The sequence below is a fragment of the Ipomoea nil genome, unplaced genomic scaffold (assembly GCF_001879475.1).
Source record: "Ipomoea nil cultivar Tokyo-kokei standard unplaced genomic scaffold, Asagao_1.1 scaffold0980, whole genome shotgun sequence".
In the NCBI taxonomy this organism is placed as follows: domain Eukaryota; kingdom Viridiplantae; phylum Streptophyta; class Magnoliopsida; order Solanales; family Convolvulaceae; genus Ipomoea; species Ipomoea nil.
Window position 1 is genome coordinate 692,501 of NW_017617408.1, and position 13,290 is coordinate 705,790.

At 35.2% G+C, this 13,290-nt stretch overlaps 1 protein-coding gene across 1 annotated transcript; it reads left to right on the forward strand.

Annotated features, from left to right (window-relative positions):
* The first annotated feature begins 8,266 nt into the window (after window positions 1–8,266).
* LOC109179886 (vacuolar-processing enzyme gamma-isozyme-like) lies at window positions 8,267–12,689 on the forward strand. Its single transcript, XM_019329359.1, has 9 exons — window positions 8,267–8,482; window positions 9,740–9,904; window positions 9,989–10,145; window positions 10,661–10,746; window positions 10,838–11,037; window positions 11,204–11,252; window positions 11,569–11,784; window positions 11,902–12,108; window positions 12,217–12,689. Exons 1-9 carry the CDS (start codon window positions 8,267–8,269, stop codon window positions 12,397–12,399), a joined length of 1,479 nt encoding a protein of 492 aa, XP_019184904.1. The 3' UTR covers window positions 12,400–12,689.
* Window positions 12,690–13,290: the final 601 nt, after the last annotated feature.

The following is a 13,290-nucleotide window of genomic DNA, read 5'->3' on the forward strand; positions in this document are numbered from 1 at the left end:
ATGAGGGGTATTTGTGTCAATTCAACTTATTCTCCTTCGTCCTTAGATCTGATGGTCTCAAAGCCATGAAAGTGTATGATCCTGTGACTTCAGAACTAGACAAGTCAAGGGCACCTGTCAATTTGCTGGAAGAAGAAGAACGCAGAATGCAGCGAAGCGAACCAAGGATGGACGACACTGAAGACAGACGCGTCATTCTCTCCGGACAGTCATCTCACTGGCTGCGGTGGTATGCTGTGCAACCAAGAGAGCAAATGGATTGGGGGCTTCAGCTGCATGATGAAGGCTAACAATGCAACATAAGCTGAGCTGTGGGCAGCCTACCTGGGGCTCAAGTGGTCGTAGGAACACAGGGTTCAGAAACTAAGCATCAGAACTGATTCACAGCAAGTAGTTGATTGGTTCAATGGTGGCCTTAATCCACTAGGCCACTGTGCGACACTCCTTAATTGGAGCAGAGAATGGCTTGAGAAAGACTGGATGGTAACCGTGGACTACACACCAGGCGAGAATAACGGTGTCGCTAACTGGTTTGCCGAGGAAGCGCCCAGAAGATGGCAAGAGTGGATTGAGTACCATTCTCCACCGACTGCCATGAGTGAGAGTCTGGGCATTTTAGTCCTAGACTACCATTATTGATTGCCGTAGCCCAGAATCTACGTGTGATCAAAACGAAATTGGACAAAATGAATAAAATAGGAAAATGCTTGAAGCATAGATTTCTTCTATGAAATCAGAAATGGAACGGCGGAGGGGTTAGTCCGATGGTCGAGAAGTATTGGCTTCAGAGATTCAATCTCTTCTCCAAGTACGACGAGGGCATAAAGATGGATGAAGAGGAGTGGTTTTCCATCACGCCGGAAGAAATCGCCGCCAAACAAGCCGACTGTTGCTTCGGTGGTGCCGTCGTCATCGACGGTAACACCATTCAGTTTGTTGGATGAAGGAGAAAAGCTGAATTAACACAAATACCCCTCATTTAAACGGTTAACTAATCACATAATAGACGGAGGACCAAAATTGTCCACGTCACAATAAGTCTATCCAAAAAATGACAAAATTTTTTATTAAGGACTAAAATTGTCCAAGCTACTATAAGTTTAGGACCAAAAATGTCTTTTACTCAAAAAAAAAAAAATCATTATCAATAAATTAATTAAGAGAAATAATTTCATTAGTTATATTATCTTTATTTTTCTCCAATGTAAAAATTCTTTACATTCAAATTCATCAATCGATTATATTCACTACATTGTCTATTATCTTTTTTGTGCACTATTTTTTAATTACATATCAAAGTTATAATACAATATAATGCTATATATTTATTTATCAAGTATTTTATTAATATCATGAAAAAATTAAAAATATATATAATTAAGTCAATCATATTAACTACTTGAGGGATTTGTTGACAAAGAGAGTATTCAAATCACACAACAAATTGAAGTGGGAAACTATCTCGCAATGTCCTTGTTTGGCAATCAGCAGTTAGCGGTTAGCGTTAGTGGATTATATTAGCGGATTTGACCAGCGAATTATATCAACAGTTGGTAAAAAGATATTTGAAAAAAGGGTTAATTCCAGCGGAGGTCCCTCGTCTTTGGTGGCAATTCCAAATTTAGTCACAGACTATCGTTTTCGTCATTTAACATCCCAGATTATCATATTTTAGACACTTTTAATTCTTCCGATGAATTTTTTGGCGAAAGTCTATTTTAGTAAAGGACAATTTGATCTCTTCACTTATCTTTTTTGTTTTTCACATTTTAGTTCCCATTTTTTTTTAAACAAAAAATATCAAATTCACAAGTACAATACATGTACATCCTCATAAACCTTCTTTAAAAAAATTGTGAACAAAAACTTGAGCAAAAAATGTGAAAAAGAAAAGAATAAGTGAATATACCAAATTGCCTTTTTTTTTTTTTTTTTTTTTAAATAGGCTTTCGTCGGAAAAGTCACTGAAAGGACTAAAAGTGTTTAAAATATGATAGTCTGGGATGTTAAATGGCAAAAACGATAGTCTGGGACTAAATCTGGAATTGCCACCAAAGACAAGGGACCTCTAGTGGAATTAAATCTTGAAAAAATTAGTTGTTTAGATTAACATGTAAAATGACCTAAGGTATACCATAAACATAATAATAATAATAATAATAATAATAATAATAATAATAATAATAATAATAATAATAATAATTATTATTATTATTATTATTATTATTATTATTATTATTTAATAAAAAATAAAATTAAAAAAAAAAAACATATGGGGAGCCGAACGTTTGGCTCTCCATAGTTTTGTCACTATTCCCACATCGGTGGAAAAAGTGACATCCAATTTAAAAATTAAGCTTGTCCATCCGTTGATGGGCAAGCAGTGAGCTAGCGAAACTGGCTCTTATTATTCAATGAGTCGAAATGGCTCTACAGTAAACTTTTTTTTTTAAAAATATAGAAGTGTTTTGGGAAAATCATTCTACAAAACGTTAACAGCACGTTTGGTTCACGGAATGAATTTTGAGGTAATAGGAATGCTATTCCATAAGGAATGGAATAGGCAAGGAATAGAATAAGAATTGTATTCTATTGTTTGGTTCGCATAAGGAATAGACTTTAGGAATTATATTATAGTGTTTGGTTGATTTAAGGAATAGAAATGAAATATGTTTTAAAAGACATAAATACCCTTATAAAAATATGTGATGGTGGTGGTGGTGGCGGTGGTGGCGGTGGTGGTGGCGGTGGTGGTGGTGGTGGTGGTGGTGGCGGTGGTGTGGTGGTGGTGGTGCTGGGGTGGTAGTGGTGGTGGTGGTGGCGATGGTGGTCGCGGTGGTGGTGGTGGTGCTGGGGTGGTAGTAGTGGTGGTGGCGGTGGCAGTGGTGGGGGCGGCGACGGTTGTGGCGATGGTGGTGGTGGTGGCGGCGATGATGGTGCTGTGGTGGCAGCGGAGGTGGGGACGGCGACGGTTGTGGCGGTGGTGGTGGTGGTGGTGGCGGTGGTGCTCCTGGGTGGTGGTTCTGGTGGCGGCGGCGGCGGCAATGGTGGTGGTGGCGGTGGCAGTGGTGGGGGCGACGGTGGTGGTGGTGGTGGCGGTAGCGATGGTGGTGGTGGCGGTGGCGGCGGTGATGGTGGTGGTGGTGCTGGGGTGGTAGTGGTGGTGGTGGTGGCGATGGTGGTTGCGGTGGTGGTGGTGCTGCTGGGGTGGTAGTAGTGGTGGTGGCGGTGGCAGTGGTGGGGCGGCGACGGTTGTGGCGTGGTGGTGGTGGTGGCGGCGATGATGGTGCTGTGGTGGCAGCGGTGGTGGGGACGGCGACGTTTGTGGCGGTGGTGGTGGTGGTGGTGGCGGTGGTGCTCCTGGGTGGTGGTTCTGGTGGCGGCGACGGCGGCAATGGTGGTGGTGGCGGTGGCAGTGGTGGGGGCGACGGTGGTGGTGGGGGCGGCGATGGTGGTGGTGGTGGCGGCAGCGATGGTGGTGGTGGCGGCGGCGGCGGTGATGGTGGTGGTGGCGACAACGGTGGTGAAATAGGAGAAATTTATATATAGGTTAAAAAAATTAGGTTAAAGAAAGGGGTAAAAAAGGAAATAGATTCTAAAATCTATTCCTGAGCGTTCAGTAATAGGCTAATACCAGGGGGGCCCTAGTAATAGCTATTACCTTATTTGAGGTAATAGGCTATTACCAGGAATATTATTCCTGGTAATAGAAATGGTTACCAAACAAAGGAATAGGCCTATTACTGGGAATGCTATGCCATTTCGGGCCTATTCCGTGAACCAAACGGGCCATAAGTGAAAATATTGTAAATTGCAATGTTTGTATTTCCAGTGGCTTGGAACAAATTGTTGCTTCAAATTCTTGAATAACCAAACACTTTCTTTAGCATTTTGATCTTTGGGTTACATCATATTTACCTATCGTCCAATATCTTTGGGTTATATTATAATTAAAATTTTTAAATTTTAACTACTTCATCTAAATTCTTTAAATTAAGAATTTCTTTATCCATAATAATTTATTTAACAATAATGGTTGAACTAAATGAACACTGAGCAAAACACCTAAAGGACTGATACCGTTGATTTATTCATTGATCTTGTATATATGTGCATTCATTAAATATATTAGAACCCTTTGCAACAAAAATACTTGGTTACTATTTAAAAAACGTTTAGTAACAATTATAATGAATCTCCTATATTATATTGTATTCATATAGTATGAGTTACATATTTAAATAAACAAATTCGACATTAAATTACTTATGTATGAACTTCTCATATATAATCTTGCATTGATATACTTTCAAATATTTATTTAATTATAAACATTCGGCATTAACCCATTCGCGCAATGCGCGTGTAAAACTAGTATTATTAATAACCATCAATAAAAAAAAATTATTTCATTAAAAATTAATAACAATATTGAACACTAAAATTTATAGTAAAACAATTGTTCAAATAAAATATTTAAAAAAGGAAAATGACACTTTTTCTGCTGAATTATATGTTTATAGCACATTTTCTCCCTGAATTATTCATGTAAGTAAATTAGCCCCCTCAATTATTCTAAAAGTAGCGGTTTCCCCTCCTCATCTATTAAATTGACATATCTACCCTTAAAGTAAATATTTTATTTATTTTTCTTCTCCAACAAATTATTTCTTATACGTAGGGATGATCACGGTTCGGTTCGAACTGAACCGTACACTATAGCAATTGAATCGAAAGTTTCCGGTTATGATTCAATATTTGGATTTCAGTTTATTAAAATCATTAATCGAAAATATTGGATCCTGAACCGTGAATTGACGGTTCGAATTGGAACAACTACTAGCATTAGTTTAAAATTAGAAATATAATATTTACAAATAGTGTATGTTCTTTTTTACATTTATTCTGATTCTCACATATAAGTATACTAGTTTTTTCACGCGCATTGTGCGAATGAGATAATGCCCAATGATTATTTTTAAATAAATAATTCGGAGTATATCAATGCAAGATTATATATAGGAGATGTTAATGCATAGGTAATTGAATATTGATTTTGTTTATTTAAATAAGTAATTCAAAGTATATATAAATTCAAGATAATATATAGGAGATTGATTATAATTGTCACTATGATAAATGTTTGCAACTTTGTAATAACGCTAGTCTAACTACTTAGTCTAAAACTGATAGTCTAAATATATACTACTTTCGATTTAAATTTCTCTAAGTCTTCTTTATTCTCTTTTGAGTAGCATTGTCATTGTTTTCATCTTCAGTAGTTGTCCTCATCTTTTTTTTTTTTGTTATTCGTAGTGTGTCATGTGCAATTGGGTTACTGGTGGTAGCTTAAAGGTCAGCGTCATGCAATGAGATTATTGTATAGTAAATTTTAGATTTGTCTTGTTGCGTATATGATTGAGGTCTTAGTTGTACTATGAACTATTTATTATCTTGCAAGTGTCTGTTGATATTTGCCAGTGGTAGTATTTTTCCCTACATATGTTTCATGTGTTGTGAGATGTGTGCCGTAGATTATCATGTAAAAGTATTGAAAAAAATATTAATATTTATTATATTTGTATAAAATACTTGGTAAATAAATATATAACATATTTTGTATTATAAATTCGATATTTAATTACAATATATTGTAAAAACAAGACAATGACAATATACTGAATATAATTAATTAATGAATTTGAAGGTATAGAATCTTTGAATGGTAGAAAATAAATATAATATAATTAATGAAATTATATATGTTTTTTTATGTTTTTATAATGAATTTTGTTTTTGAATAAAGGTAATATAGATATCTAGTTATAAATTAATTAAATGAAAAAAAAAACTTAACATAAATTAGTTTTTTTTTTTTTTTTTTTTAATGCAAGAAATGATTGCAAGGTTCATGATTTATAATCTTTGATGCTCAACTTTGAATGTTATTTATTTAGTTGAGCTAATTATTTGACCAAAGTTTATGTTAAATTTTATATTTTATTTTTTAACATATGCGTAGTATATGTTTTAGAATTATGCCGGATTGAGGTGAGGTTCGAGCCTAAGACCTTTCTTATAGAAATTAATAAGTTAAGAAAAATAAATAGTTAACGGAATATTCCCTTACTAAAGTTTATTCTAACGAAGTTTAGGGTTATTTAAGAGAATGAAATAATATAATAGAGGGTAAATAAGGAAAATCATTAAAAATATACTTAAATCAAAATAATATTAACCATTCTTTTTAAGAAACAATACTACTAACATTTTTTTTTTTGTTCCAGTTAAGGGCCTAACATTATTGGCTCTTATTAGATTTGTATATGTAGATATGATCACGATTTGGTTTTGAATTTGAACTGCCGGTTTACGATTCCGGATCCAGTTTGAACTGTTGGTTCAAACTTTATTTTAAAATTTTATAGAGTATTTTTTTGAATAGTCTAAATTCAACAATAAATGTATTTTATCTTTTCAGTTTGGAACATGAATCGGCTGTTTCGGCTCGCGATTTTAAAAAACTCTAAATATCGAGTTTCGATTCTAAATTGTAATCGGAATATTTCGATTTGGTTGCTATAGTTTCTGTTCAGTTTGAACCAAATCGTAGTCATTATTTGTTGGAGAAGAAAAATAAATGGAATATTTATTTTAAGGGTAAATATGTCCATTTAAAATTTTAAGAGGAAAAACTGTCACTTAAATAATTTCGGAGAAAAAAATTCTATAAGTATATAATTCAGGGGAAAAGATGCTATTTTTTCATTTGAAAATATAATTACAAGTTGCATAAAAAAAATTATATATATATATATATATATATATATATATATATATATATATATATATATACCAAGACTATGTGTTCTAATGGTACCCGAGTTGGACTTTCATTTGGAAGGTTGTGAGTTTAAGTCTCAGTGGAGGCGTTATATGAACAGATACTACAATGTAATAGAGCCAGTAACATTTAAATATAATAAAATAATTCGAATTTTTAGAGGAAGATTGTAAAGTTTAGGAGAGATAAAAAATTGGTAGAGTTTAGGTATGAAGAAAATATAGGATAATGAGTAAAAAAATAATTTTATTGAATTTAGATAGGTTTATAAAGTTAAAATAAGGAAAAAAAATAGAGTTTAAATAGGGAGCAAAAATATCCAGAGTTAGAAGAAAGAAAATTTTGAAATCTTTGAGTTGATGGTTGGATTTCAACTATTTATATTTGAGAAGGAAAAATCTACAAAAGTCCTAAAATTAAAAAATCTACAAAAGTTCATAACTTTTTAAATACCGCATGACTTTTAAAGACTCTTTAAAAGTCTTAATCGAGTATCACCCGACTTTTAAAAACTCTTTAAAAATCTTGATTGAATACCGCATAATTTTTAAAGACTCTTTAAAAGTTTAAATTGAATATCTCCAAACTTTTTAAAATTTATAAAAGTCTTTAAAACTTTATGAAAATCATGATTAAATACAACCGGGAAGTTAAGAGTAGAAAATTGTAAGTATTTTCCAAAGAAATATTAGGCTAGCCACATCCCTGCAAATTGGGATTGGCAAGCTTACTTGACAAGAGAGAGAATTTAATTAAATTATTATTTAATGCCAAGTGTAATGCAAGAGGGGAGAGAATTTATAAAATTTACAAGAAGAGAGAGAATTTACAAATGAGAGGATAAAGCTGAAAAGTGCTGAAAAGGGCTTCCAGCACGCATCTTTTGATTTATTATTATTATTATTTTATTTAATATTATTATATTTATAATATAATATGAATGTGAGACTCATTTTTTAGAGTGAGATAAATTTGTAGGAATGTAGTGTGAATAGTAAATGATTTATAAATGAAATGATGTAAAAGTTGGACCTATATTTTAGAGTGGAAAAAATTTGCAAGGATAATGTTAGTTTTAGTGGGTAAAAATGTCAGCGGTAGGGATGTGACATCATTCTTCATCAGTCCATCCACTAACTCTACCAGTGGGGGAAAAAAGAAAAAAAAAAAGAATTTAAAAGTTCAATGGGACCCGTCACGAGGAATCCGAGCTGCCAATAAATCTGGGCCGTTCATATCACCCTCACTGAATATCTAACGGTGAATAGAGGCAGGAATTATTATAGTCCGTAACTCCGTATAGCGTTGCTACGTCTATATAAACGAAGATTCCTTTAGCAGTCGGATAACGAAAATCCATTTAATATAATTCCTTCTAGCCTCCATAGCCAAATTTCATAGAAAATCTCGACTGTGTTGACGATGATTCGCTCCGTCGCTGCTTCTCTTCTCCTTCTCACCTTCTCGATCGTCGCCGTAGCCGATGGTCGTGACTTCCTGAAACTACCGTCCGAAGCTCGCAGATTCTTCCGGCCGGCGGAGGAGGAGAACAGAGAAGCCGATGGCGATGACTCCGTCGGCACTCGTTGGGCCGTTCTGATTGCCGGATCCAATGGTTATTGGAATTACCGACATCAGGTAGTTATTCCTCTTTCATCCGCTCCATACATAAAGCTTTTTACCCGGTCAAAAAGTTTTTTTTTTTTTTTTTTTTAAGTGTTATTAAATTTGAATTATATAAACTTTTGTATGTTTCTAAGATTATTTTGTTTGCACGACATTTTAGAGCTGTTGTGAATGATTTTTTTGTGATCAATGATTACTGTTCTTTGCTTGGAAGTTAAGGAACCTTTAGGTTGAAAAAGTTGATTACTTCTGGATGCAGCAAATGCTACTTTTGGAGTCTTATTCCACTGTTCTTCTGAGTATTTTTTTTTTTCTTTAATTTTGATTTATGGATCTCTCGAGCTTTATACTTTGTGTTATTGAGGGAATTATTTGCAGATTATCTTTTTATAATTTCATGTGTTCAATTCAGAAACAGTATAGGAAAAGGAGAAAAAGGCAAAGACAGTGAGCAGAAAAATTGCCCTTCTGGTGGGACCAAATATAATAAAATAAATTGAGGTTAAATTCTTTTTGTGGTTTCTATGCTCTAGCTGCTGAAATTTTCATGAGATCTTGTTGGAAGACAGATTTTTGGGTTACTGTGTTTGTTTTTCTGCTTGAGATGATAAAGGCAACAATTGAGACTTATTCCAGCTAGTTTAGAGTATAGTCATGCAAGCCATACAATTTTTTAGCTGCATGTGAGACTTCTTTGTAGAACATTTGATGTTTGATTGTCTACTTTGAAACTCTTGAGTCTATTCTTGATTATAAATCAAGTATTAGAAAACCTTTTATCACTAAAGTTTCAGTGTTCCTATGGTACTATAAAGGGTAAAGAGAGGAGTTTGTTAGATTGTAACGTTGTTTTATAAGCTAGCTCTGCTCAAAACAGAGTTAAGCTTGCATACATATTCCCTTCTTAGACTCTGCAAATATTGGAGTCTTATGTGTTCAGCACAACCAAGTTAGACATGCTGTGATGCAGAGCTAAGGTTCTGTCTATAACCTTAGGCAGGGGAAAGTCTTTAAGAAATAAGAAAAGAAGGAAATCACTAGTCAAAAGATAAGAAATAATTGGATATTGGTTTTAAAGTTTCTCTTAATAGAATACAATATTCTATCGGTAAATTCCAGTCTGTAAAGACTTTTGACTATCTAAGAGGACTCAATCAGCAGGCTGCATAATTTCTTCTGAGTTTAGTTTTGTTCTGATGATCAAGAGATTTTTGTTCTGGAATAATTGAATTCGATGAAGGTTTCTCATTGACCTTAATTTTTGTGCAGGCTGATATATGCCATGCCTATCAGATATTAAAGGCAGGCGGTCTCAAGGATGAAAACATTGTTGTATTTATGTATGATGACATTGCTTACAATGAAGAGAACCCTAGGAAAGGGGTTATCATCAATAACCCTCATGGTGAAGATGTTTATCATGGAGTTCCTAAGGTAAGTTTCTATCCTCATCATGAAGTTCCACGTATAACCTGGACTTCAACATCTCCTCTCACATGGTGTAATTTTATGGTGCAGGATTACACAGGGGATGATGTTACTGTTGACAACCTCCTTGCTGTTATCCTCGGGGACAAATCTGCAGTTAAGGGTGGCAGTGGGAAGGTTGTGGATAGCGGTCCAAATGATCACATCTTTGTTTACTACTCTGATCATGGTGGTCCTGGTGTGCTTGGTTAGTATCCCCTTTATAATGTTTCATTCTGATCAAACCTTGGTGAAGCCCTGGTTCTTTCACGCTCATTGTTGTTGAACATATAAGTTGGAAATTCTTTTCAGTCACCTTTAGAAAAGGTGTGATTTGTATCTTTCGCTAATGTCTGCCTAAGGGTAAAAGCCCCTCAGCCTAGGGGCACCTAGTTCGATTTTTACAACAGTGGTTCTACGCTTTACGTTTAGGAATTTAAACCTTTACTTCCATCATACCTTACTAATATTCTTAAATATGTTTTAAGAAAATCCATACTCTATGCCTTGCAAAAATAACAAAACTAATTGGCCAGAACCCCACTTTACTCACTTCTACCTTCACTTTCTAGGGACTTCTACACGGGTTGTCTTCTTAAAATTCTAGAATACCCTGTGTACTAACCACATGTATGCTAGTTATTTTTAACACACAACTTTTGTTATATACTTCATTCATTTAAATCATGGCTTCTGATAATTACACCTGCATATTCAATGAAGGTATGCCTACCAGTCCTTATCTCTATGCTGATGACCTGAATGCTGCCTTGAAAAAGAAGCATGCTGCTGGGACATATAAAAGCTTGGTAATTATTTTTTATTGGCCTTCATTTTGATAGCTCATTATAATTTATCACCTTGAGTTCTGAATATTGTGGGGCCTTCTCTTAATTCTAGGTATTTTATCTAGAAGCTTGTGAGTCTGGGAGTATATTTGAGGGTATTCTCCCTAAAGATATAAATATCTATGCAACAACAGCTTCAAATGCTATAGAGAGTAGCTGGGGAACATACTGTCCAGGAGAGTATCCTAGTCCTCCTCCTGAATATGAGACCTGCTTGGGCGATTTGTATAGTATTGCCTGGATGGAAGACAGGTATGTGTTTACTTTCTCTGCTTCTTGTCTTCGTTCAACTCCCCCCACCCCCAAGATCTACCCCGAGTACTTGCTCAAAATGGATTTTTGAAATGTAACAAATAACCCTACTTTCAATTTTGCTTTTTCGTATGAATCCTTAATTATTACTTGTATCAATGACCAGTGACATACACAATCTGAGGACTGAAAGTCTGAAGCAGCAATATAACCTGGTAAGTGCTCATAGAAAAACTGTTGTACTCTTTGATCAACTTAAAAGTACTAAATTCCATAGAGGTAATTACTCGATTTGCTATACTAAAATGGGGGAGCACCATACCAAGGAAATTTGGATGGTGGGTGACTGAGGTCCGTAGACTACTTTCGTATATTAAATACAGTGCAGATATGATAGTGAATTTCTTCTATTTGCATAATTTATCCAAGTAGAAATTCATGCACTTGATGAAATGTATATTGGATACTGTCCCTTTATATGCTCCATTTATCAAAAGGGAAATCATTATCTCATTGCCTTAACACACGCAGGTTAAGGACAGGACTCTCAACGGAAACACAGCCTATGGTTCCCATGTTATGCAATATGGTGATTTAGAGCAGAATGTGGACTCTCTTTTTCTGTATATGGGTACAAATCCAGCAAATGAAAATTTCACTTTTGTGGATGAAAAATCGCTGAAATTATCAGCGCCAAGAAGGGCTGTGAACCAGCGTGATGCAGATCTCTTGCATTTTTGGGACAAGGTTAGGTTGCAAGAACTTGTTCTCTCATTATTAGTGAAATCTGATGCTTCAAGTAATCAAATTTCCAAGGAGTTGAGAAATATTTGACATTTTGTATCCCTTTCTGAATACTGGCAGTTCCGCAATGCTCCAGAAGGCTCGGCAAGGAAATCTGAAGCTCAGAAGCAGTTTACTGAAGCCATTTCACACAGAACACACCTAGACAACAGCATTTCACTCGTTGGAAAGCTCCTCTTTGGAATCGAGAAAGGTCCCGAGGTGCTGAACAGCATCCGTGCTACTGGCCTACCCCTTGTTGATGACTGGAGCTGCCTCAAGTCGTTTGTAAGCACACGAACCTAAATCTCAGTTTGCACTCGTAAAAACACCCTTTGATTTATAAATTTATAGTATCATCGCCTAAAACACGAACAACATTTACCGCGTACACAGGTGAGAGCTTTCGAGACACACTGTGGTTCACTGTCACAGTACGGGATGAAACACATGCGCTCCATTGCCAACATCTGCAATGCCGGGATTTCAGAGGAGCGGATGGTTGAGGCATCAGCTCAAGCTTGCCCAAGCTTCCCTTCCTATTCCTGGAGCTCTCTCCGCGGAGGATTCAGTGCATAATTTGCAGTGTGAATTGTGTAATTATCTGGGGGTTTCATTATCAGCCTAGGTGCTAATTCAGATATTTGGGGGTTTCATTATCAATATATGATCAGAGAATTAATATTATGATGATGATTTTAGATTTACTGCTTGTTATTATAATAGCTTCATGGCCTATTGGCCTGCATGTAAATCTTGTTGTGATGCGCTTTCTATCGGAATGGGGATATAGCCAACCCATCTCTCTTTGTAAATAATGTCCTAAACATATATATACCATAATGAGTATTTCTTATGGTTTAATGTTATTATCGCTTCTTTATATTAATTATAGATCAAGCTTTACTGTGTAGGTAGTGAATAAGTTTGATAAGCCACAAAACATATAAAATATATATCAATGACATTAATGTTATCATTCGGAGATATGAATTTGTTCAATTTTCCGTTGCAATTCTTCTTCCTCTAAAAGGTTAAATCTTTAACTCGACATCTTGGTCTGATAAAACATTTGGGAGATGTAAATCACGGTAATTTAATGACTCAGCAGACAGAACCAAATGCTGATTCTGTCAACTTTGGACATAATCTTCATAGTACCACCACTGAAGTTTGAACTTTGGCCCTTCTTCCAAATATTACCTATTGAACCATTGAGCTAATCCTGCATAAACATTGACAAAACGAAATCCTGATCAACAACCATTAGAGTAAAGTAAAAATTATACATACCAACACCTCCTATCATAGCATAGATGGAAACAATGATGAGCTTGGGATTGACCTCCAGATTTGAGTCCTTAGAACAAGAAGCAGGGTTGACCAACCACCAGTGGGGTAAAATTTAGAAGAATTCTATATGGACTTTCAAATTCTACTCCATCAAGGCATTGATTATATTTCTTGATG

Coding starts and splice junctions, on each gene's coding strand:
- LOC109179886 (XM_019329359.1), top strand. CDS start 8,267: ATGATTCGCTCCGTCGCTGCTTCTCTTCTCCTTCTCACCTTCTCGATC. Junction 11,038..11,203: donor ATTGCCTGGATGGAAGACAG/GTATGTGTTTAC, acceptor ATCAATGACCAG/TGACATACACAATCTGAGGA. Junction 11,253..11,568: donor TGAAGCAGCAATATAACCTG/GTAAGTGCTCAT, acceptor TAACACACGCAG/GTTAAGGACAGGACTCTCAA.